The sequence below is a fragment of the Argopecten irradians genome, chromosome 16, assembly GCF_041381155.1.
Source record: "Argopecten irradians isolate NY chromosome 16, Ai_NY, whole genome shotgun sequence".
Lineage (NCBI taxonomy): Eukaryota > Metazoa > Mollusca > Bivalvia > Pectinida > Pectinidae > Argopecten > Argopecten irradians.
In genome coordinates, this window is record NC_091149.1 from 29,998,171 (window position 1) to 30,025,339 (window position 27,169).

The window sequence follows — 27,169 nt, forward strand, 5'->3', positions numbered from 1 at the left end:
TTGTTTGAATGGATCAAGTACTGCAATAGATGTTACTTTAATGCAATACAATGAGAAAAATGCGGATTTGATTGATGAAAATTCTTTTTGATCAGTAATGCAAGAAGTGGGGAATATGTCACGATATTAAAGGTTAATCGTACCATGCTTAGTACGACGTACTGTCAGATCGTGTGTCTGTCTCGGCTCGACTGGAGTTGTTTTCATGAATAAAGGAAGGACAATGTAACCTAGATATAAATGGTATTGTTCACGGGATGATAAATAGCACAATTGTCATGCAGTTTACGTCCAAATCTAATAATAAATAATTAGTTTTATTAGATTTTTTTACCCCCTATTACTAAATGGGTTATTTTCTTAAATTATTTTTGTTGCTGAAAATGTCAATTTTAGTTGAGTGATATATATAATTAGAAATGTGTGACTCTTACTAAAGGTTACGAGAGTTGACCAGACGTACAAGACTTGACCTTATAAACCTATCATTATCTGCTGAAAATTGCTGTTCATCAGAGCATGACGAAATATCAAACGATTTGAATTGTACTGATTTAAAACACATTTGAATAGGCAGATTTTCCATGTGTGTGATTCTGTTATATAATACAGGAAACTAACACAGATAGCGTGTCTATAATCAGGATCTGTCAATATTCTGGTTAGTAAAATACTTAAAATATGTATAGATCAAACGACTAGTGGTAAAAACTATACAAGTAATGGCCGACTCTATTTATGAGACGGCTCCATTGGAACTTCACAAATAGCTAAACGCGCATTTAAACAATTGAATTAGGTCATATTATTCCGTATGATCTCTAAGTGGCGGGGCTATATATCATCTGGGTTCAAAAACAATTTAATATTGGGTTTTTAGTTCTATTCAATCCATTGACAGAAGATTTGTTTTTTTTGCAATGGTACCTCTTAATAACATATAAATATAGCTTCAACTTGGACAGCAATTAACTTGAATATGATTTAGAAGTATAATGTTGTAAAATTAAATGCAGTTTTAACTCATTCACCCCTGAAATTTCATAATGGACTGGTCTAGTCTTTGATTTAGAAGAGTCTAAATGTGTCTTCAGAGTTGAATGAGTTAATTTGTGACTGCAATTTTGTAAGTTAATAGTACTTTAATTTTACAGTACTTCTTAAAATGTCTCGAATTTCATGGCATATGCCAATCCTATCATGATTATGTAAATGAACATGTACTTTTAGTTACGTCAAAAATATGTTAAGGCTAGGATACCATTTATTATGAATGAAACTAAATTTTACACAAATTAAAAATTTAATTGAATATTGTATGAAAAACTGATTTTACAAAAAAAAATAAAAAATAAAAAAAATATAATAAAACGTATTATGTATGATAATACAAGTTAGAATAAATAACATTTCTAATATTCTAACATAGATTTTTCTCAAAAATTTAATTAAAACCAGTGAAAATTTTTGAATTGAAATAAGTAAAATTAATGAAAATTTATCTTTTTTCTCAAGAATTTTATTAAATTGTTAGGAGTCTTAATTGAAATAAATAAAATTAGTTACATTTTTTTTCTCAAGATATTTTATTAAAATCAGTTAAAAATCATTGATTTTTTTTCTCAAGATATTTTATTAAAATCAGTTAAAAATCATTGATCATAAATCATAAATCATAAGATTTTTAAAAAGATTATGAGACGAACCAACGGATTTAAAAAAAATGATATGAAATTGTCAATATTATCAATTCATGACCTAATATTTATAGAAAGTGATCGCCTCTAAAACTGAAATCAAAGGTGAATTGATAACGGACAATAAAGTAGTGTGTGTTTGATCCGAATTTAATCGGAATAAAAACAGGGGAGTGTCCGTCAACAGGATAAGTCTGTAACATGTGACCTGTGATGTCACCTTCGAGAGCTGTGTGATAAGTTAAAGCCGAACCTGACAAAAATATTCCTCCTTGGTAATCGAAAGGATTTAAAACATTTCACTTACTTTTATGAATGACTTAAAGGTCACGAGATATTTAAACCGATCTTCAAAAAAAGATTTTGTCTTCTGTGAAAAGGACTTTTGAAAACCAGGCAAATTTTTTATGAATGACATAAAAAAATATTTGCATTTGAAAAACTTTCTATTTTTATAACAGTGTAGAACTGGATGTAAATCTTACCACAGATTTCAGCTCAGCAGAGATAAAATTCTTAATTCTTTAAGAATGTTAATGTGATTGAATTAGAACATTATTAATAAGTTGTTTTATTCTGTATAAATGTATTTCTAACTATTGATTTTCACACGATGTTTAATCAGGATATTATCAAGTTGATTGAACATTGAAAAAGTTTTGTGCAAAAAAAACAAAACCTTAAACTTTTGTCAGATGACCTTGATAGAAATAAATCACAAGAAAACCAGAGTTTAATGTATGCTCTAAGGCTGATATGAGAACAGTTGATTTGCCTTCAGTCTAGACGGTACACAAACTTTCTATCCTTCAAGGTGAAACACAGATAACCTGTCCTAAAAATGAGGAAATTCTGTATTTTCCTTCTGCAGTAAATGAAGTAAATATCTTCAAATATGGAAGAAAAATAACTTTTGATGCAAATTGCATTTTTTTTTTTGTTAGCTTGGATTAATTTCATTCATATCACTAGAAATATGAATACATTAGGGCCCATGAGTCTTTTTCATCCTTGGGTAAATATTTGTGCACATTTCTGATAAAGATGCTTTTAAAAGTCAGGAGTATACCTTTGTTTTCAAGATTTAGAACAGAATGATCATCTGATTTTTTTTGTTACAAAATGAAAACATAAAAGAATGAATTACTGCCATATTAGCTTCTGTCAAGTCAAACACTTTTTCACCGTTTCAGAAACAAGTGAAACTATCATAATTAAAAACATATTTAAAAAAAAAAAATTATTGAAAGATTTTAAAGATATCAAAAATTTGGGGCATTTTCTACATCGTCTGTCCAGACATATAAAACAGATCTCAGCCATTTGCCTGTCAATTTGATTTACTGCATGGATGTATTATGTGAAGTTAGATTTAAAGGACAAGAAAATCAAAGAATTCAAATTAATGCCCCCCTCCATACCTGCAGACGCTGCCATTTAAATAGCACTGTGTCACTGTAACCTTGGTCCGTGTTACACTGGTATTATTTAAGGTTACGAAATTACTTGCATATTAAAGAATCCTAGATAGCGCCCGAATCGTCCTGATACAAAGATATCCCTCTCCTACATTTGGAATGTATTTCGTATTTAACAATTGCACTATTGAACAAAAAAAGTATACTGCATGATATTCAAACTGAATTTATATTTTTGTATTCAGTTTAAATTATATTATTTCTTATTTTAAATTGATTAAAGGATAACTGATATATCAATATGTTATAATATTTCCTGATAAGTATTAGAGACATTTCTAAACAATTGTGGATATAGTGCTAGAGCATTTACTACACATCAGAGCTGCCATCATACTAGCACAAGGAGATGGAAATGGTTTTACTCTTTAGTATCAACAGACTATGTAGGCTGAAAGATATTTCTATAAACATTAAGAGGTAGAAAATATCTAATGTAAATCTCTTTTACAAATTCATATCAGGAAGATCAAGATGGATTCCATACATGTACCTGAGGATGGCCAAGAGGCCAAAATAAAAGAAGTGATATTTGTACAGTTAAAGGCCCACTACCTTTCCGGAGCAGAATTTAAAGGTTTCTTAAAAACGTTAATAACAAAAGAAAATATATATCAATGTCTTAAGATGAGGTTACAACACCAAACATATGCAAGATTTCCTGTCTAATATACAATAACAGTGGAGATTCATTTCGCTGTTTTGCCGTCTGGCGCAGTGATAGTCAACTACCGCGCGGCATTTAGGACGACAGCGGGAAACATAAAACGACCCGCGTTATGAAAATTAACATTTTATTTATTATAATTAAACAGTTCTGAAGGTGATGATAAGTGTACTAGTAAACGTATAGTTAATAACTTCTGCGACTCTACAAAATTATTGATCTCGTTTTACATTCCTATTTTAAAAATTAAAAGCCGTTTCGGAAAGGTAGTGGCCCTTTAAAATTGAAACCTATTTATTGCATAGAAAACTGAAGGATAATTACTACACCAGTGAAGTTAGTGTTAACAGGACCTTTATAACACACCAGTACTATTTACTCTCTCCAATGCCAGTATCACATTATTACACACCAAAAGTGAAGGACATTTACTACACACCCAAAGATTACATTTACCACATTTCAAACATTGAGAACATTTACCACGTCCAATGTCAGTATCACCTTGCTTGCTCCTGTATTGAGCCAGACAGTTGACAAACATACTGTACATGTCTAAGTAGCTGTCCCACTTGATACATGCTTTCTCCTCTCTGTATGACACCAATTCATACCTGTATAAATATATTTACCTTAACTTACGATCTGGCCGGGCCGTAAAGAATACAGTAAAGTTCCGCTCACCGGGTGATCTTTTCTAAAAGTAAGAACTTTGAGTTGTGTTGCCTGTGTATATTTTATAGCTATCAAAGTATTCACCAATGGCATTGAGGTATCTTTACCTTTCAGAAACATTCTATTCTATTGGGACATTTATGCAGCATTTCATCTAAACTAAAATTTGGTCACAGTGACCTCTATTTAACCTTTGACTTTTATGTAAGAAAGATCTTGTCTGGCTCCCTGTCTGGTTCCTTGTCTCACATTCGAGTGTGTATTGTTCTTGTTTTCATTGAGTCTGATGAATAGACATCAGACTGCCAAGCTATCAGGGCAATAAGAGGAGTAAACCTACTATCTATCTATATACATGGATCTTGCCAAAGGAGAAGGCTGTCCTCGACGACCTTGACATCACACAATATCCTCGATGGCCTTGACATCAGACAAATATATATAGCCTTCCTTGTATGAGCATCTTACACCTAACCTTGAGGAGACAGGTCCCTGTGTAAGCTAGCAGTTATTGGTGCTTTAGTTAGTATAACCTTGATGGCCATTACAGCACAATAACAAATGACCTTGAGGAGACAGGTCCCTGTGTAAGCTAGCAGTAATTGGTGCTATAGTCAGGGTGTAAGGTGAGAGTTTACAGAAAACACCTGTTTCTGTTGGTCGTTAAGTGTCTGTCTGGTGGTATTTAGGTAACATTTCACCTGTACATAGAAGTTAAAGGTCGTTAACGTGTCTGCCTCACCTGTACGTTGACATTACCTAAAAGGTCTTTAAGGTCACCTGAACATGAAAGTTACCTAAAAGGTTGTTAGCATTTTTTACCTGTGTGGACATTACAGTAAATGTCATTATGGTATCTGGCTTACCTGTTTTAGAGGTCGTTATGGTATCTCTCACCTATTTTAGAGTTCGTTATGGTATATCTCACCTGTTTTAGAGTTCGTTATGGTATCTCTCACCTACATGAATGTATACCTTACTTTATAGTAAATAGAGATAGGTACAAATGATCCAGGTAAGTCATTGATAGAGATGCTGTTACAGTATAACGGCCATTAGACACACCTGTATATAACGAGAGATCAGGTGTTACATCCCTATATAGAACGTTACACAGTAATATGGAGGTGTGGTGGGTGTGCAATTCTACACATTATCTCAGTCTGTTTTATGGATGATATAATAGTGGTATCTGAGTATTCAACCTAGACTTGTTGTTTGGTATTCTACCTAAATCTGTCGTTTGGGTAGTGATAATAGTGGTATCTGAGTATTCAACCTAGACTTGTTGTTTGGTATTCTACCTAAATCTGTCGTTTGGGTAGTGATAATAGTGGTATCTGAGTATTCAACCTAGACTTGTTGTTTGGTATTCTACCTAAATCTGTCGTTTGGGTAGTGATAATAGTGGTATCTGAGTATTCAACCTAGACTTGTTGTTTGGTATTCTACCTAAATCTGTCGTTTGGGTAGTGATAATAGTGGTATCTGAGTATTCAACCTAGACTTGTTGTTTGGTATTCTACCTAAATCTGTCGTGTGGGTAGTGATAATAGTGGCATCTGAGTATTCAACCTAGACTTGTTGTTTGGTATTCTACCTAAATCTGTCGTTTGGGTAGTGATAATAGTGGTATCTGAGTATTCAACCTAGACTTGTTGTTTGGTATTCTACCTAAATCTGTCGTTTGGGTAGTGATAATAGTGGTATCTGAGTATTCAACCTAGACTTGTTGTTTGGTATTCTACCTAAATCTGTCGTTTGGGTAGTGATAATAGTGGTATCTGAGTATTCAACCTAGACTTGTTGTTTGGTATTCTACCTAAATCTGTCGTTTGGGTAGTGATAATAGTGGTATCTGAGTACTAGACTTGTTGTTTGGTATTCTACCTAAATCTGTCGTTTGGGTAGTGATAATAGTGGTATCTGAGTGTTCAACCTAGACTTGTTGTTTGGTATAGTATTCTACCTAAATCTGTCGTTTGGGTAGTGATAATAGTGGTATCTGAGTATTCCACCTAGACTTGTTGTTTGGTATTCTACCTAAATCTGTCGTTTGGGTAGTGATAATAGTGGTATCTGAGTGTTCAACCTAGACTTGTTGTTTGGTATAGTATTCTACCTAAATCTGTCGTTTGGGTAGTGATAATAGTGGTATCTGAGTATTCAACCTAGACTTGTTGTTTGGTATTCTACCTAAATCTGTCGTTTGGGTAGTGATATTGCCAATGGTATATATTATACCTTAGTATAGACCTGTTGTTTGGTATAATTTTCTACCTGCAGAAAACTGTACTCGTTACCACTATACTAACCATACTTGGGCCTGAAGTCCCCACCAATTGCATTGGAATTTGGTCAAGTGGTATATATGGTGTGTGTAATTAAGTTGAAATAAGTATATATTGGAGTACTGGACAGGTGCTTCATTATCAGTTCTTATAGATATCAAAGTACTTAGATAACCCACCTCCAGAAATATTTTAGAAATAATTCATAGTAGCATATACATGTCTGAGTTGGGTCGGATTTCATCCTTGGATCAGTACAGTAAGCTTCAGGTAAGGTAGACACATTCAGCAGCTCACCTTCCCTAAACAGATTGCCTCCATTGTTAAGTTGACAAGGCTTTAGATATATCACATTCCCTGAACTGTTTCCCTCCATGGTTAAGCTGACAAGGCTTTAGGTACCTTTCCTGAACTGATTGCCTCCTCTTCCATGGAAAGCTTTGATCTGCTGGGCGGGAGTTATTGCCTCCTCTTCCATGGAAAGCTTTGATCTGCTGGGCGGGAGTTAGTCAGAACTGGGTCAGTGTTATACCTATCCTATCTAACATATGTTTTTGTCCTCAACATTGTACTTTATAGCTTGTAAATCAAATACTTCAGTCTAAACGACCATTTCTGATTCGAGGTTGCTGTAAACATTTTGGTTTTTATTAACAGAGGGAAGGAATGGCCTTCTTTGGTTTGGGATGGCCTTCTTTGGTTTGGGATGGCCTTCTTTGGTTTGGGATGGCCTTCTTTGGTTTGGGATGGCCTTCTTTGGTTTGGGATGGCCTTCTTTGGTTTGGGATGGCCTTCTTTGGTTTGGGATGGCCTTCTTTGGTTTGGGATGGCCTTCTTTGGTTTGGGATGGCCTTCTTTGGTTTGGGATGGCCTTCTTTGGTTTGGGATGGCCTTCTTTGGTTTGGGATGGCCTTCTTTGGTAGTTTTCCTGTAAGAAAAACTATAGTGATGATGTGATTTGTATCTAGACAAGTTTTAAGGTAATAAGACACGTGGGGGGGGGGGGGGGGGGGGAGGGTGAGGGTAAGGTAGGGAGGGGACACTAAATTCATACTGATATAGTGAAGGGGGAAGGTAATTATGTGTATGTGGGAGGTGATGAGTGTAGGGGTCAGGGGAAACTTACACTGTTAACAGATATATTTGAGATAGGGGAAATTGTGCAATAATAGAAGGGGGATGGAGGGGACAAATTTAAAGAAATGAAAGGGATGGGGGAGTGATATGGGGGAGGGGGAGAAGTGATATGGGGGAGGGGGAGGAGTGATATGGGGGAGGGGTGTGATGGTGAACTGCAGCCTCCAATGTGTATGGACACACCTTACATCTGGTAGATGTCAGATTAATTTCTGATAAAGCTACTACCACCCAGTCCCTCACAGAGCAGTCGGTGGTTATAGTGTGATGAATGCCGTTGTAAAATGTCAACACCAACATGCACCTCATTCCAGTAATACCACTGTCTGCCTGCAGATTCAGAGCTAGCTGGCTCTATTTTGGGAAAATGTTTCTTAAAGACTATATACGAATGTAAATATATAAGTAAATATATTGGTTAATATAATGAAATGAGTGATATCAGTGATATTGATTTGACTTTTCAACAAATAAATGACCCCGGCTGTTAATCAAGGAACTGCCTGAAGTTGTATACTCAGTGAAACACGATTTGGTTGGGTTTCAAGCCACCCAGTGCTGCTATCTGAGTTTTCAATCTGTGTAAGCCTCTATAAAAGTTAATTATAATTTAAAGCTTGTTTTACAGTTATTGTGAAAGACAAATATTTATATAAGAATACATAGAATTATTAATATTTTTGCACAACTTGAAGCTCGCTGTCCTGCAATTTGAATCATGTTGAGATTGAGTCTGACCTAGAATATAAGGTGGCTGCCCTGATCTTCTCTGTTATCAGTTAGAGGTCCCTGTATTCAGCCCCTCTGGTATAACTTGTATATAAAAGAGCTCATTGATATCTGTAAATATTAATTGACATTTACATTCTGACACGATCAGCTGGCCAGTTCTGGTACCAAGATGGCTGTCCGGATATCAGGGTGGGTTTGTTTATCTATAGGTGTGGCGTCCGACACTCTCGGAACAATACAGATTATTGTGATGGCGACCAACACTCCCGGAACAATACAGATTACTGTTATGGGGATCGTAGTGTTATACTTCAGACCTGGCAGTGATGCTAATGGACTGTGATAGAGGTGGGAAGAACATATAAATCTTCAGAAGTAAAGGTCACATGTAAAGGTCACGGTAAAGGTCACTGAGTCTCTTTATGACCTGTCTAAGTATCCTGTACCTACCTATACACCAATTTTCGATGTATAATGTTTTGTTTCTTCATTATTTACGACACATTCGTATAAACATCAATTCATCATCAAGGGCTTTTACTGACATTAATATGTGCATTCATATACAATTATTCGAATTACACTTGAATTAGGGTTTCAAGCTCTTTGAAAAATTATGCGGAAATACTTAAAGAGAGGAATTTGCTACCATTGATGTTTTTAAAATCATGATAAGATTGTACAGGGTATCAGGGTCATCAACTGGTCTGAGTGATGATCAAAATGGAATTTGTTTTAAATTGCATTTCCCCTAAAAATGATATTGGTTGTACAGGGTATCAGGGTCATCAACTGGTCTGAGTGATGATCAAAATGGAATTTGTTTTAAATTGCATTTCCCCTAAAAATGATATTGGTTGTACAGGGTATCAGGGTCATCAACTGGTCTGAGTGATGATCAAAATGGAATTTGTTTTAAATTGCATTTCCCCTAAAAATGATATTGGTTGTACAGGGTATCAGGGTCATCAACTGGTCTGAGTGATGATCAAAATGGAATTTGTTTTAAATTGCATTTCCCCTAAAAATGATATTGGTTGTACAGGGTATCAGGGTCATCAACTGGTCTGAGTGATGATCACAATGGAATTTGTTTTAAATGGCATTTCCCCTAAAAATGATATTGGTTGTACAGGGTATCAGGGTCATCAACTGGTCTGAGTGATGATCACAATGGAATTTGTTTTAAATGGCATTTCCCCTAAAAATGATATTGGTTGTACAGGGTATCAGGGTCATCAACTGGTCTGAGTGATGATCAAAATGGAATTTGTTTTAAATTGCATTTCCCCTAAAAATGATATTGGTTGTACAGGGTATCAGGGTCATCAACTGGTCTGAGTGATGATCACAATGGAATTTGTTTTAAATGGCATTTCCCCTAAAAATGATATTGGTTGTACAGGGTATCAGGGTCATCAACTGGTCTGAGTGATGATCACAATGGAATTTGTTTTAAATTGCATTTCCCCTAAAAATGATATTGGTTGTACAGGGTATCAGGGTCATCAACTGGTCTGAGTGATGATCAAAATGGAATTTGTTTTAAATTGCATTTCCCCTAAAAATGGATATTGGTTGTACAGGGTATCAGGGTCATCAACTGGTCTGAGTGATGATCAAAATGGAATTTGTTTTTTTTTAAATTGCATTCCCCGTAAAATGATATTGTTTGTACAGGGTATCAGGGTCATCAACTGGTCTGAGTGATGATCAAATGGAATTTGTTTTAAATTGCATTTCCCCTAAAAATGATATTGGTTGTACAGGGTATCAGGGTCATCAACTGGTCTGAGTGATGATCAAAATGGAATTTGTTTTAAATGGCATTTCCCCTAAAAATGATATTGGTTGTACAGGGTATCAGGGTCATCAACTGGTCTGAGTGATGATCAAATGGAATTTGTTTTAAATTGCATTTCCCCTAAAAATGATATTGGTTGTACAGGGTATCAGGGTCATCAACTGGTCTGAGTGATGATCAAAATGGAATTTGTTTTAAATTGCATTTCCCCTAAAAATGATATTGGTTGTACAGGGTATCAGGGTCATCAACTGGTCTGAGTGATGATCAAATGGAATTTGTTTTAAATTGCATTTCCCCTAAAAATGATATTGGTTGTACAGGGTATCAGGGTCATCAACTGGTCTGAGTGATGATCACAATGGAATTTGTTTTAAATTGCATTTCCCCTAAAAAATGATATTGGTTGTACAGGGTATCAGGGTCATCAACTGGTCTGAGTGATGATCAAAATGGAATTTGTTTTAAATGGCATTTCCCCTAAAAATGATATTGGTTGTACAGGGTATCAGGGTCATCAACTGGTCTGAGTGATGATGAATTTGTTTTAAATTGCATTTCCCCTAAAAATGATATTGGTTGTACAGGGTATCAGGGTCATCAACTGGTCTGAGTGATGATCACAATGGAATTTGTTTTAAATGGCATTTCCCCTAAAAATGATATTGGTTGTACAGGGTATCAGGGTCATCAACTGGTCTGAGTGATGATCACAATGGAATTTGTTTTAAATGGCATTTCCCCTAAAAATGATATTGGTTGTACAGGGTATCAGGGTCATCAACTGGTCTGAGTGATGATCACAATGGAATTTGTTTTAAATTGCATTTCCCCTAAAAATGATATTGGTTGTACAGGGTATCAGGGTCATCAACTGGTCTGAGTGATGATCAAAATGGAATTTGTTTTAAATGGCATTTCCCCTAAAAATGATATTGGTTTGTACAGGGTATCAGGGTCATCAACTGGTCTGAGTGATGATCACAATGGAATTTGTTTTAAATTGCATTTCCCCTAAAAATGATATTGGTTGTACAGGGTATCAGGGTCATCAACTGGTCTGAGTGATGATCAAAATGGAATTTGTTTTAAATGGCATTTCCCCTAAAAATGATATTGGTTGTACAGGGTATCAGGGTCATCAACTGGTCTGAGTGATGATCAAAATGGAATTTGTTTTAAATTGCATTTCCCCTAAAAATGATATTGGTTGTACAGGGTATCAGGGTCATCAACTGGTCTGAGTGATGATCACAATGGAATTTGTTTTAAATGGCATTTCCCCTAAAAATGATATTGGTTGTACAGGGTATCAGGGTCATCAACTGGTCTGAGTGATGATCACAATGGAATTTGTTTTAAATGGCATTTCCCCTAAAAATGATATTGGTTGTACAGGGTATCAGGGTCATCAACTGGTCTGAGTGATGATCACAATGGAATTTGTTTTAAATGGCATTTCCCCTAAAAATGATATTGGTTTGGTTGTACAGGGTTCAGGGTCAGGTCAACTGGTCTGAGTGATGATCAAAATGGAATTTGTTTTAAATGGCATTTCCCCTAAAAATGATATTGGTTGTACAGGGTATCAGGGTCATCAACTGGTCTGAGTGATGATCAAAATGGAATTTGTTTTAAATGGCATTTCCCCTAAAAATGATATTGGTTGTACAGGGTATCAGGGTCATCAACTGGTCTGAGTGATGATCACAATGGAATTTGTTTTAAATTGCATTTCCCCTAAAAATGATATTGGTTACTTAATGTGCTATTTTCTATGTAACTTCAAAATTTTAAACGAAGTAGGTTCAAGAACCAAACTTGAAGTTCCTGTGAAATATGTCTAGTAAATATTGTCAAGGCTAACATATGATTTTCTGGCAGTTTTACAAAGAATATTTATAATTTATTTTAATCTGTGTCAAAATGACACCTTTCATTATCAAACTTTATTTTTTTTTCATGTTGTCTTCTAATCACAATGCTATGGTTACAAATCTGAATACCCCGAAAATGTTTCTGTGTCAATAGAATGTTTGAAAGGGTTGACAGTTTGGCAGGTTTCTGTGTGGCCTTCAATAGTCAATGTGATTGAGGAGCTTGTGCATCAGGATGTCCCTAAGGACGGCCACTGTCACAGGTTTGTGATAGACAAACAGCACCTGTTGTTATTTGGTGCAATATTGTTTAGGTTGCTGTCAGTATGGTGTCTCTGAAAGCACTGAATCCTCAAGGAAAACATGGTACAAGAATGTCTGTATATATCTGTCTCTGTTACAGACTTCCAGGCCGAGTTCACTGTTTTGTGTGTCTGTCTTATTCTCACAAACGACAAGGTAGCACTTCTCCAAGCTTAGTTATATATCTCCCTATATACAGAATATATACTTTTGTAACACATCGCAACTTTTTATTACCTCTGTTACAAATATTTCAAACCGAGTCTACAAATGTGCATTTTTTCGTGTTTCAAGTTTTGTTGAAATTCAACCAAAATGTTGCATGCATTTTCAGAATTCTTTGTCACTGTATAAATTAAGCTGTAGGTGTTTCGTTTCTTGTACACATGATACGCTGTGTGCCGTGACAAGACAAATCGCCCACCTCTACACCTGCCAGTCAGAGCTGTAGGGAAGGCTCGTCTTCACCCGTTCTCCTGCCCACTTTGGGATAAATTATAGCCTCTGCACCTGTAGGTTGACAAAAATAAAGCAAAATTAATTAACTGCTTTCTTCACAAGTACATTATTTCTTGGCATATTGTCAAGTTGCGGCTTTAAATTTTGTATTATCACAATAAACAATATAGCTTAACCCTACGGCATCATGTTCGTGTTAGCTTTTATGAATGCTTTATTGAAATTTAGAGTTTCTCATATTTCACGAAAATAAAAATTCAAAAATAAAGATTATAATTCATGGACAGACTATATATGTATTTAATGAGTCTGAAATGATGAAACTTTGTGTGTGTGGTATATAATTTGTGAATTATCACGGCTGACCATTAAAGCTGGTGATGTTTATATACCATTGTATACATGCCATTAGTATGCAGGTCTTGTGATGTGTGTCTGTGTAAGTGATGCATGTTTATGATCTCTCCCTAACAGGATGACAACTAAAATGTTTTCTGCAAACATTTCACTAAGTACACCTGTTTATCATAACTAATTAGTTAAAGAGGAGAAACATACATTTTACTAAGTATATACTGTGTAGTATAATTAATGACTGAAAGGATCAGAACAGACATTAGTTAAGAAGTAATTACGGAAATGAAACTAGGTTGTGATTTGGTTAAAAAGTCATTGCAGAGCTAAATCTTTTAATGGTTAAAAAGTAAATTAAAGAACTGGAAGTAGGGTTGCAAAATAAATAAAAAGTAATTTTTGTGCTGGAACAATGCTTTTCAGTTAGTTCAGATGTTTTCACATTTAACCTACGTAGCCATGGTAACAATTCAGGGTCACGAGTTCAAGGGTCATTTAGGGAATCTGGTTGCTCAGGAAACTCTTTCTAGGTTGATTGTAATTTAATTTGAAAACTGCAACAAATCCTTATACCCTTAAATGTCCAAAGCTGTGAGGAAGAAAAATGGATTTATCATTAGTTACTGTTTATTTTGTTAAAATGTATGGTATGTAATATATTAATGATTTTCTTTTCTCTTTCTTTTCCAGGTAAGTCAATTCTACTTTCATACAAGACAGGCACCATTGCCCCAAGTCCAAAACGTTGTCCAAGCAGAATTGTAAGTTTTTGAAACCACAACTGGTCAGGAATGAAAATTCTGCACCTACTAAAGGAGTTATTTCCCCTTTTAGTTATTTCCCCTTTCCATTTTAGGAAGATGATATCATAACTTTTCAGTTTGCAAATATGGTACCTATCTTTGTAACGTACAAAACGATTTGTGAACCCTGTCTTCCTATGTCACATCTCCCACTACACAGTAACATTATTAAAGTGATCAAGTAGGTATAAGCACAGGAATTTGTGATATCAACAGATAAAGCAAGTATTTGCAGTATCAGAAGTCAACACAGGGATTTGAGAAATAAAACAGGTGATCATATGATATACCATAAATGATCTCATTCCTCCCTGAAGACACATTTAGACTCTTCTAAATCAAAGACTAGGTCAGTTCATTATGAAATTTCAGGGGGTGAATGACTAGTGTATAACTGTGTAGAATAGAAAACTCACATTGGTCAGTACTACAGAAGAAATTTATATTTGCATGGAATAGAAAACTGTTGACAGTCTCATCAATGGCTGATCAAGCAATTAGTGGGGATCAAGCAATTAGTGGGGATCAAGCAATTAGTGGCGGACTTAACTGTTAAATCTGACACACAACACTCTGAGGCGAGGTTGATTCTCCTGTTCTCAGTAGCCGGTGTTAGGGTGTAGAAATTCAAAGGCATACAATAGGAGATACAAGGCGAGGCGTACAGATGTAATAGGTTCAGATACCAGAACAGAAGTCATTATAGATCTCACTAGGTCCAATCTCACTGAAAAACTGATTTTGTTTCTACGTTCTCATACGATTTATGCTCTGATTTTGGAGTTATCAAGTTTACGTCTAAGCTATCTTGTTAAGATATGGGTATTATATCAATTACTTAAATTTTGTTTGTAATGGCGATTTATTTCCTGATGCCCAGATAAACACTACTCATTATGCATTGTGTAAAGGAGATTATTTCAATATTGTTGGAAAGTTTTTATGGCTTAAGAAGATAAAATATTTCAAAATTACTTAATTCAATTTTAAAGGAAATTTTCTTCTGTGAATTTTTCAATTCGATTGAAATGTTTATTGCAAAGAAAAAAGTGAATTTAGTCTAGATTTCTGAAGGCTTAACCCACATAAGTTATCCAGAATCACTATAAACATTCTCTTTTCTTTAATTTGAAATTGTTTATTCATACGGCCTGTTTGATAGATGCCAGATATTTGAACACAAAGCCTCCAGGACTTAACAGAATTTGTAAGCAAAAAAATGTAAGCAGTTGTTAACTGATTCACCCCTGAAAGTTCATAATGGACCATTCCACTCTTTGATTCAGAAGAGTCCAAATACAACTTCAGGGGTGAATAAGTAAATGTTAGATACAGCTGGTCATAATATCAAATACACAAATAGATTAAAAATGATGTGTTGATGTGATATAGCTGTGTTGTTTAAAACTGTGGACAACATGGAGACTTCACAATTTATTTATGTACTTTGATCTTGCTTTACCCTTCACATGTTGCATTTGGTAGGCTTTGGAAATGTTCACCAGAAATGCTGGTCTTTTTACATTTGGAAGGCTTTGGAAATGTTCACCAGAAATGCTAGTCTTTTTACATTTGGAAGGCTTTGGAAATGTTCACCAGAAATGCTTGTCTTTTTACATTTGGAAGGCTTTGGAAATGTTCACCAGAAATGCTAGTCTTTTTACATTTGGTAGGCTTTGGAAATGTTCACCAGAAATGCTAGTCTTTTTACATTTGGTAGGCTTTTGGAAATGTTCACCAGAAATGCTAGTCTTTTTACATTTGGTAGGCTTTTGGAAATGTTCACCAGAAATGCTAGTCTTTTTACATTTGGTAGGCTTTGGAAATGTTCACCAGAAATGCTTGTCTTTTTACATTTGGTAGGCTTTGGAAATGTTCACCAGAAATGCTTGTCTTTTTACATTTGGTAGGCTTTGGAAATGTTCACCAGAAATGCTAGTCTTTTTACATTTGGTAGGCTTTGGAAATGTTCACCAGAAATGCTAGTCTTTTTTACATTTGGTAGGCTTTGGAAATGTTCACCAGAAATGCTTGTCTTTTTACATTTGGTAGGCTTTGGAAATGTTCACCAGAAATGCTAGTCTTTTTACATTTGGTAGGCTTTGGAAATGTTCACCAGAAATGCTAGTCTTTTTTACATTTGGTAGGCTTTGGAAATGTTCACCAGAAATGCTAGTCTTTTTACATTTGGTAGGCTTTGGAAATGTTCACCAGAAATGCTAGTCTTTTTACAAGCCTTAGTTAGACCCTTTATTGTTCAAGAGAAATGATTTTCTTCCATCAAGCATTTGGTAGGTTCTATAATGTTACTGAAAATTCCATAAGCATTGGGTTGACAAGTAAAGCTCACCAGAAATGCTGTTCTTCCCACAAACGTTTTGGTAGGCTCCGTAATCTCACAAGCAATTGGTCAGCTCCACATCACAAATGCTGATATTGCCACAAGCTTTTGATAGTTTTTATAATGTTCGAAAGGCTATAGTGCCAGCTATGTAATGCACATGGAATATTACAACAGTGGCATTGCTCCCTGTGATACAATTGTACACACTGTATTGGGGTGCATATCTTGTACACTGTGGAATCTCTGTGCCTATAACCTCCCTGCTGAGTATTGTATGGCCTACCTCTCCATCAGTATAAATATTTGGAGTATGGGAGACTTAGAAATCCAGGTTTATATGGCACCAACACGTACCTATAATATTGTACCCCCCTGCTCTAGTATCTATGGAGTATAGGAGACTTAGAAATCCAGGTTTATATGGCACCAACACGTACCTATAATATTGTACCCCCCTGCTCCCTGCTCTAGTATCTATGGAGTATAGGAGACTTAGAAATCCAGGTTTATAAGGCACCAACACGTACCTATAATATTGTACCCCCCTGCTCCCTGCTCTAGTATCTATGGAGTATGGGAGACTTAGAAATTCAGGTTTATATGGCACCAACACGTACCTATAATATTGTACCCCCCTGCTCTAGTATCTATGGAGTATAGGAGACTTAGAAATCCAGGTTGATAAGGCACCAACACGTACCTATAATATTGTACCCCTCTGCTCTAGTATCTATGGAGTATGGGAGACTTAAAAATTCAGGTTTATATGGCACCAACACATACCTATAATATTGTACCCCCCTGCTCCCTGCTCTAGTATCTATGGAATACAGGAGACTTAGAAATCCAGATTTATATGACACCAACATGTACCTATAATATTGTACCCCCCTGCTCCCTGCTCTAGTATCTATGGAGTATAGGAGACTTAGAAATCCAGGTTTATATGGCACCAACACGTACCTATAATATTGTACTCCCCTGCTCCCTGCTCTAGTATCTATGGAGTATGGGAGACTTAGAAATCCAGGTTTATATGGCACCAACACGTACCTATAATATTGTACTCCCCCTGCTCCCTGCTCTAGTATCTATGGAGTATGGGAGACTTAGAAATTCAGGTTTATATGGCACCAACACGTACCTATAATATTGTACTCCCCTGCTCCCTGCTCTAGTATCTATGGAGTATAGGAGACTTAGAAATCCAGGTTTATATGGCACCAACACGTACCTATAATATTGTACTCCCCTGCTCCCTGCTCTAGTATCTATGGAGTATAGGAGACTTAGAAATCCAGGTTTATATGGCACCAACACGTACCTATAATATTGTACCCCCCTGCTCCCTGCTCTAGTATCTATGGAGTAGGAGACTTAGAAATCCAGGTTTATATGGCACCAACACGTACCTATAATACTGTACTCCCCTGCTCCCTGCTCTAGTATCTATGGAGTATGGGAGACTTAGAAATTCAGGTTTATATGGCACCAACACGTACCTATAATATTGTACTCCCCTGCTCCCTGCTCTAGTATCTATGGAGTATAGGAGACTTAGAAATCCAGGTTGATAAGGCACCAACACGTACCTATAATATTGTACCCCCCTGCTCCCTGCTCTAGTATCTATGGAGTAGGAGACTTAGAAATCCAGGTTTATAAGGCACCAACACGTACCTATAATATTGTACCCCCCTGCTCCCTGCTCTAGTATCTATGGAGTATGGGAGACTTAGAAATCCAGGTTTATATGGCACCAACACGTACCTATAATATTGTACCCCCCTGCTCCCTGCTCTAGTATCTATGGAGTATGGGAGACTTAGAAATCCAGGTTTATATGGCACCAACACGTACCTATAATATTGTACCCCCCTGCTCCCTGCTCTAGTATCTATGGAGTATGGGAGACTTAGAAATTCAGGTTTATATGGCACCAACACGTACCTATAATATTGTACTCCCCTGCTCCCTGCTCTAGTATCTATGGAGTAGGAGACTTAGAAATCCAGGTTGATAAGGCACCAACACGTACCTATAATATTGTACCCCCCTGCTCCCTGCTCTAGTATCTATGGAGTATGGGAGACTTAGAAATCCAGGTTTATATGGCACCAACACGTACCTATAATATTGTACCCCCCTGCTCCCTGCTCTAGTATCTATGGAGTATAGGAGACTTAGAAATCCAGGTTTATAAGGCACCAACACGTACCTATAATATTGTACCCCCCTGCTCCCTGCTCTAGTATCTATGGAGTATGGGAGACTTAGAAATTCAGGTTTATATGGCACCAACACGTACCTATAATATTGTACCCCCCTGCTCTAGTATCTATGGAGTATAGGAGACTTAGAAATCCAGGTTGATAAGGCACCAACACGTACCTATAATATTGTACCCCTCTGCTCTAGTATCTATGGAGTATGGGAGACTTAAAAATTCAGGTTTATATGGCACCAACACATACCTATAATATTGTACCCCCCTGCTCCCTGCTCTAGTATCTATGGAATATAGGAGACTTAGAAATCCAGATTTATATGACACCAACACGTACCTATAATATTGTACCCCCCTGCTCCCTGCTCTAGTATCTATGGAGTATAGGAGACTTAGAAATCCAGGTTTATATGGCACCAACACGTACCTATAATATTGTACCCCCCTGCTCTAGTATCTATGGAGTATAGGAGACTTAGAAATCCAGGTTGATAAGGCACCAACACGTACCTATAATATTGTACCCCCCTGCTCCCTGCTCTAGTATCTATGGAGTAGGAGAATTAGAAATCCAGGTTTATGTGGCTATAACTCTCCAGAAATCCAGGTTTATGTGGCTATTACTCTCCAGCAATGTCTACCTCATTACCATTGTAATGCAGTGATTTCTGGACCTGGTTAACACAAATATTGTATATACTTTATAGCAAAATGTGTTTGGGTCGGTAGTATTGATATATATAAAGTATTGGATTGGTGTCTCGATGATCCTGGGGAAGAATCGTTTCTTCATTAGCAAACAGTCTTTGAAAAATTAAGTTCAAATTCCTTCTGGGAATGATTAAAATATCTCGCTAGACTATTATTTTGTTATGGTAAAAAATTGGTTTAAATACAATATGCTTCCTGCAACCTCCATTGGCATTTTTAAAAGTTTTTCTAGCTGTCTGAAATACATCCAAGTTGTAACCCTAGTAATATGATCTGCAATGTACCTCTGTAATAGGTAGAACTACAATATCTATATTTGTTCCATCAGATGCTGTTAGAATGTCAGTTTTGCTGCCTCTAACATCAGTGGAATTATCATCTGTACAAATCTTCAGACTAGCACTTTCTCCCTAACCCCACCCACAACTAAACATACACGAATCCATCATCTCCATCATCCACCCACATCCATTCAATGTCATTTCTCTGGAAATAAAAAAGTTCTGAGTTAGATATCTCATCATGACAAGTAAACAATAAAACTCTCGTTACTATAGACTTCAGCTCTAAACTATGTCATCAATTGAGGGAAGTTGCACCCACAAATGTTTATGTACTGTGTGTATCAGAGTGTCCGGTAAGTGCACCCCTAATACTGTCTATAGATTCCTGTTATACCGGGTCACAACCCGACTCCCGTGGGTGTTTCATGTACTGTGGTGTATCAGACTGTTATACCGGGTCACAACCCGACTCCCGTGGGTGTTTTATGTACTGTGGTGTATCAGAACCTTTTTTTCCTCTGTTGATATTGTAGGTCAACTTGTCTGAATTCTCTCTCTGCTTGACAATAAATGTCGATCATAAAACAGCTGGTGAATACTGACTGACAGAGATAAAACAGTGAAAATACCCTGACAGTGTGTAAAAGTCTAAAATACCCAGACAGTGTGCTAAAGTATAAAATACCCAGACAGTGTGCTAAAGTCTAAAATACCCAGACACTGTGCTAAAGTATAAAATACCCAGACAGTGTGCTAAAGTCTAAAATATCCGGACAGTGTGCTAAAGTCTAAAATACCCAGACAGTGTGCTAAAGTCTTAAATACCCAGACAGTGTGTTAAAGTCTAAAATACCCTGACAGTTTGCTAAAGTCTAAAATACCCTGACAGTGCACAAAAGTCTAAAATACCCAGATAGTGTGCTAAAGTCAAAAATACCCTGACAGTGTGCTAAAGTCTAAAATACCCAGACACTGTGCTAAAGTCTAAAATACCCAGACAGTGTGCTAAAGTCTAAAATACCCAGACACTGTGCTAAAGTATAAAACACCCTGACAGTTTGCTAAAGTCTAAAATACCCAGACACTGTGCTAAAGTCTAAAATACCCAGACAGTGTGCTAAAGTCTAAAATACCCTGACAGTTTGCTAAAGTCTAAAATACCCAGACAGTGTGCTAAAGTCTAAAATACCCAGACAGTGTGCCAAAGTCTAAAATACCCTGACAGTGTGCTAAAGTCTAAAATACCCAGACAGTGTGCTTAAGTCTAAAATACCCTGACAGTATGCAAAAATTGAAAAATACCCAAACACTGTGCAAAAGTCACAACAGGGGACAACTCATTTTACCATGACAACTAGCAGTACAACTGAGAACAACTCTGATGTTACTATGACAACTATTTGTGTCAATAAACATTGAGGACAAATATGAAGTTTAGATGACAACTATTTGTGATAAAAGGAAAACTTTTAATTTTACTATGGCAACTAATTGTTATAAAGGGGCAGATAACTTGCATGTTATTTCACTATAATATTGGTCAAAGTGTAAAAGGAATGTTCGGTGTGGCTTGTATATAATACAGTCTCTGAAATTTGCTGGGTTTTTTTGTTGTTTTTTTTTGACATTTGGAGACCCAGAGTTCAATTTCTGGCTAGGGCACTTGGCAGAAAAATGTGTATTTTCATTTTTCTTCTACCCTAGAGCAGAGGGATGTTCAGATGAATGTCTGTAAGTTGCCAATACTTTTGTGTTGAATTTCATCTGCACACTTCTAAACACTTATACACTTATAAGAGTTTATAATAATTACTTCAAAATGTCATTCTGAAATAGTGCCAACATTATTTTAATGAAACAAAATCTTAAATGATTAGAATGAGATAAGGAATTTTTGAATTAAAATGAAAATTTAAATTTCCTGCGTTTGTACATTCTGTGATAAGAATGTGATATTATAAAGCCTCAGTTTAATTCTGTTAAACACTATTTCTGCAACACACTTGTCTGACGAGTAAAATGTCTGGAATTTTTTTGTCTTTTTTTGTCTATATTGATAATGATGACTTTGATGATAACAGAAGTGGGTGACTAGGTTAACGTTGGTTTTCACGTCACTTGCTTTCAGCCTTGATATTAACCTGGAGTACAGTAATTAGTAGTAAGTCTGCATTTCTCTATCACTATTGTACAGTTACATTAGGCTTTACTGACAGATGTCAAGGATTCCTTAAGGAATGTTATGTGCATCAGAGGAAGCAATTCCAACCACTACCGTCAACCACTAACGCCAACAACACTACCGTCAACTGTCCGTCAACCACTAACGCCAACAACACTACCGTCAACCACTAACGTCAACCACTAACGCCATCAACACTACCGTCAACCACTAACGCCAACCACACTATCGTCAACCACTAATGTCAACCACTAATGCCAACAATACTACCGTCAACCACTAACGCCAACCACACTACCGTCAACCACTACCGTCAACCACTACCGTCAACCACTAACGCCAACAACACTACCATCAACCACTAACGCAAACAATACTACCGTCAACCACTAACACCAACCACACTACCGTCAACCACTAACACCAACCACACTACCATCAACCACTATAACCAACCACACTACCGTCAACCACTAACGCCAACAACACTACCGTCAACCACTAACGCCAACAACACTACTGTCAACCACTAACACCAACCACACTACCGTCAACCACTACCGTCAACAACTCCATTTTTCCACATATGCAATATTTCGTGTCTTTGTTGTTTTCGACATATTTGTGTGTGCCTAAATTCATGATAAAGGGTTTTTACATACTTAAGTGCATTTATATTAATAATTAATCACATCACATTTGAATTCAAGTTTGAGCTATCTTGCAAAATTACACCAAAAAATGTGTACCTCGCAAAAATAGCATGGATTACAGTATATAGCCATGTTGTCATCATGCTCAGATGTGTTGAAACGTCTAATTAAAAAAATGCCTTTATACAGATGTGGTCAGCTTTTATTCACCCCTGAGAACGTGTTTAGACTCTTCTCAATCAAAGAGAAGACCAGTCCATTATGGAACTTAAGGGGTGTATGAGTTAAGTGTCTGTTAAATTACTGCTTCACCTTCTGATTTCAAAGAGGATTGAGCTAGAAAAAAAAGAAAAAAGAAATGCAGAATGCTACATACCCCGCAGCTGGATTTTACTGACTGAGGTTTTAAATCTTTTAAAAATTCCTGATGCAAGAACCATTTCAAACATTTAGTGCTACATAATCCAATGTGTATAGAGACAATATTTGAGAAGATCATATTTTGAGTTTTATAACTGGCCCGTATCATTTGGTCTAACTCAGGATATTTTGCATATTTTCTGCAGGTGCTTTGTAAAGAATAGAATTCCTCAGTTGTCATTTTTTTCTTCAGTTCACTATTAAAATTTATAAGATTGCATGTTTTATTATGAAAAGAAAGTTTATTGGTAAAATATGAAAATTCATAGTAATGCACTATTCTGAAATTCTAGAATAGTTTGTGCCTGTACGGGTTCATTGTATAGGTGAAGCCTAATATCTGTTTGAATGTGGAGTATGTGATTGTTGGTTTATAAGGATAATGCCCGTTGTGAATTTTTGGCCGGATTCTCCACACCGGTCTGGCCTGCACCTAGGCTGTACATTTACATAAATCTACATAAATTTTGCATAAAATTGTCAGTGTATCATGAAAAATGATAGATGTAGTCTGAAAAAGAATGTTTTTAAAACATTTATGGGTGGCACGACCCGTATGTGCATTTTTCGTGTCTTTGTTGTTTTCGACATATTTTGTGTGTGCCTAAATTCATGATAAAGGGTTTTTACATACTTAAGTGCATTTATATTAATAATTAATCACATCACATTTGAATTCAAGTTTGAGCTATCTTGCAAAATTACACCAAAAAATGTGTACCTCGCAAAAATAGCATGGATTACAGTATATAGCCATGTTGTCATCATGCTCAGATGTGTGTTGAAACGTCTAATTAAAAAAATGCCTTTATACAGATGTGGTCAGCTTTTATTCACCCCTGAGAACGTGATTTTAGACTCTTCTCAATCAAAGAGAAGACCAGTTCCATTATGGAACTTAAGGGGTGTGTATGAGTTAAGTGTCTGTTAAATTACTGCTTCACCTTCTGATTTCAAAGAGGATTGAGCTAGAAAAAAAAGAAAAAAGAAATGCAGAATGCTACATACCCCGCAGCTGGATTTTACTGACTGAGGTTTTAAATCTTTTAAAAATTCCTGATGCAAGAACCATTTCAAACATTTAGTGCTACATAATCCAATGTGTATAGAGACAATATTTGAGAAGATCATATTTTGAGTTTTATAACTGGCCCGTATCATTTGGTCTAACTCAGGATATTTTGCATATTTTCTGCAGGTGCTTTGTAAAGAATAGAATTCCTCAGTTGTCATTTTTTTCTTCAGTTCACTATTAAAATTTATAAGATTGCATGTTTTATTATGAAAAGAAAGTTTATTGGTAAAATATGAAAATTCATAGTAATGCACTATTCTGAAATTCTAGAATAGTTTGTGCCTGTACGGGTTCATTGTATAGGTGAAGCCTAATATCTGTTTGAATGTGGAGTATGTGATTGTGGTTTATAAGGATAATGCCCGTTGTGAATTTTTGGCCGGATTCTCCACACCGGTCTGGCCTGCACCTAGGCTGTACATTTACATAAATCTACATAAATTTTGCATAAAATTGTCAGTGTATCATGAAAAATGATAGATGTAGTCTGAAAAAGAATGTTTTTAAAACATTTATGGGTGGCACGACCCGTATGGTTGGTATAGCTGTGGACATCTCAAATATGGATCGACTCGGCTGAGAGCGACTTGTGCGGACGCAGATCTCGTACTGTGACTTATTCATACTTAGCATACGGGTAACTCATCAAAATTATCAAGCTTTTTCACCACCGACATCTCAGTATTCAAGCCAGCAGAAATGTGACAGACTGGGCGTTTGGAATATGCAGACAAATATTTATGCAAATCTTTGCAGCAAAAAAATATGACTGCATGTCTAACCACTTTATGTATAATGCTATCTACATGCTGAGCGATTTGTCTTGTCTGCTTGCTAAACTGTACTGATTTCAGATACACTACAAACAGATTGCATAATGTTGTGCGTTTTTTTTTTTAAATTTCTTTCAAAAGTGCCGCATTAGACCCATGGAGAGTGCATAGAGAGTACCAAAGAATGTATTATATATCGTAACTTTTTACCTGCAGTTTATTCTTGGGAGAGTTTGATTAATAATGAGATTCGCGGTCAAAAGCTTTTGAAATGTTGCTCAAATAAAGTTATTACATTATTGCGCAGTTTCATATTCTGTAAAGGATTTTCCAATGATAATCTTAATGCTATTATAAGGAGCCAGCTAGGGAAGGTTTCGTCTGTGTTGTGGCATTTTCATGAGTTTATGGAATTTTTATATGCAAATATTGTGCAGACAATTTTTGCTAAGTCAGCATATATGTTAAAGGGTGTGACGTTGCCTAACTGGTGAAATCATATTAGAAGACCTTGGCAGCTACAGCAAAGATTCAAGGTGCACAATTTTGACTTTAATTAAATCTAATTGATATTAGACTTGTAATTCTGCTCCACTACGATGCTCTATACGATACACTCTGATACAAGTGTGTATCGTAGAGAATCAAATAAGAGCAGCATTAACAAGTCTGATTTTAATTAGATTGTCTATAATTATGCAAATATATTCCTTGAATTTCGAAAATGCTTTAACATGAAATTCTCCATAAGTAGACATTACAGGTGTGTAGATAGTTCCTCCACCTTAGATTTTCCTTTAATTTTTGGTTATGCTTTTTGATAATTCTAAGATGACATTTCCTTAAAGTTTAAGGAAAGGTTTAGAAACTGACTTCCAGCAATGTTTTCTTACGGAGAATTTTAAAGAATTCCTTAAAGTTAAGGAATGGTGATGAAATCGGAGCATGCAGATTATTAAAATTATGAGATTGATCTTTCCTTTCAAAAAGAATTTTGCATTCAATTTAGTTTTTAAATCCAACAATAGAAGCTAAAGAATTGTGTTTGAGAAGTCCTAGCTTTAGGCTTATGTACAGTAATTTACCATTGATACATTGTTAAAATGTTACAAGCAAATTATATTTTGTATTCAGGGGTTAGGAATTTCAATTGAGGATATATATAGAACTAGTTGTTTATGATTGACAGGATAGAAAATAACCTGTAAAGGTCACCCTCAAACTGTGTCATGTGTCTGAAGATCACAAGTCATATTTGTAACATAAGGAAATTGAGTGGCTTCACTGTACATTACTACCCAACCCCTACAGACATGGCACCAGGTCTCAAAATCATGAAAGTCTTAACGTTTATAGACTTAGCCAATCAAAGATAAAGTAACTAAACAAAAACTTAAGTGTCTGAATTATAAAACTTTTTATGCCATAACAAGCAATGCTGTTAATTAATTTGTATTGATATGAAAGAAAGTTGCACAGTCATCAAATATTTCATGGGTACAATTTTAACAGGACAAGAGGCCCATTGTTACAAAGCAACACAAACATACTGCAGTCTCCCAAAAACATGCACACACTTCACACCCACAACACAAACATACTGCAGTCTCCCAAAAACATGCACACACTTAACACACACAACACAAACATACTGCAGTCTCCCAAAAACATGCACACACTTCACACCCACAACACAAACATACTGCAGTCTCCCAAAACATACACACACTTCACACCCACATCACAAACATACTGCAGTCTCCCAAAAACACACTTAACACACACAACGCAGTCATGGAAAGCTGTCCTAAAATGACCCTTCCTCATAGCAGTTATTTATAATCAGCCAATCAAATTTTATATAGCCATTGTTGGTTTGTTTGCAGGAATTCGGCAGAATGTATTCTTTTGTTGTTATAGATATAATGAATTAATTTGGGATCATGATATCTGAACTCGTTCTAATCTGTACAAGGTTTTAATTGACTGTTACTAAGTAGTGATACAGATATATAAATTAACTAGACATGTTCCTCGGGCGTTAAATTACGAAATGTATGCAATTTCCACGATACCCTCAGTATTTAATGTGTTAGTAAAAACTAAATGGTAAAGAGAATATGACTTGAATACACAAAGAATTCCCTTCAGATCCCATCAGTCAGCCATTCGCAGAGAAATGTTTTCGGGTAGTATTTAGGTTGTAGGTATCGTGTTTCATTT

General features: G+C 36.0%; 1 protein-coding gene across 9 annotated transcripts in view; it reads left to right on the top strand.

The window, feature by feature from the left end:
• LOC138310315 (collagen alpha-1(I) chain-like) overlaps positions 1 to 27,169 on the top strand; it is a 147,826-nt gene that overhangs the window by 53,049 nt on the left and 67,608 nt on the right. For 8 of the 9 annotated variants that reach the window (XM_069251471.1, XM_069251473.1, XM_069251474.1 and 5 more), the window contains exon 1: positions 12,670 to 12,817. The exons of the other annotated variant lie outside the window; for it this stretch is intronic. In XM_069251471.1, coding sequence (XP_069107572.1) covers positions 12,685 to 12,817 — 133 coding nt within the window. In that variant the 5' untranslated portion in view covers positions 12,670 to 12,684. Of the gene's footprint in view, positions 1 to 12,669; positions 12,818 to 27,169 lie in introns of those variants that run through there. 9 annotated transcript variants of the gene reach the window in all.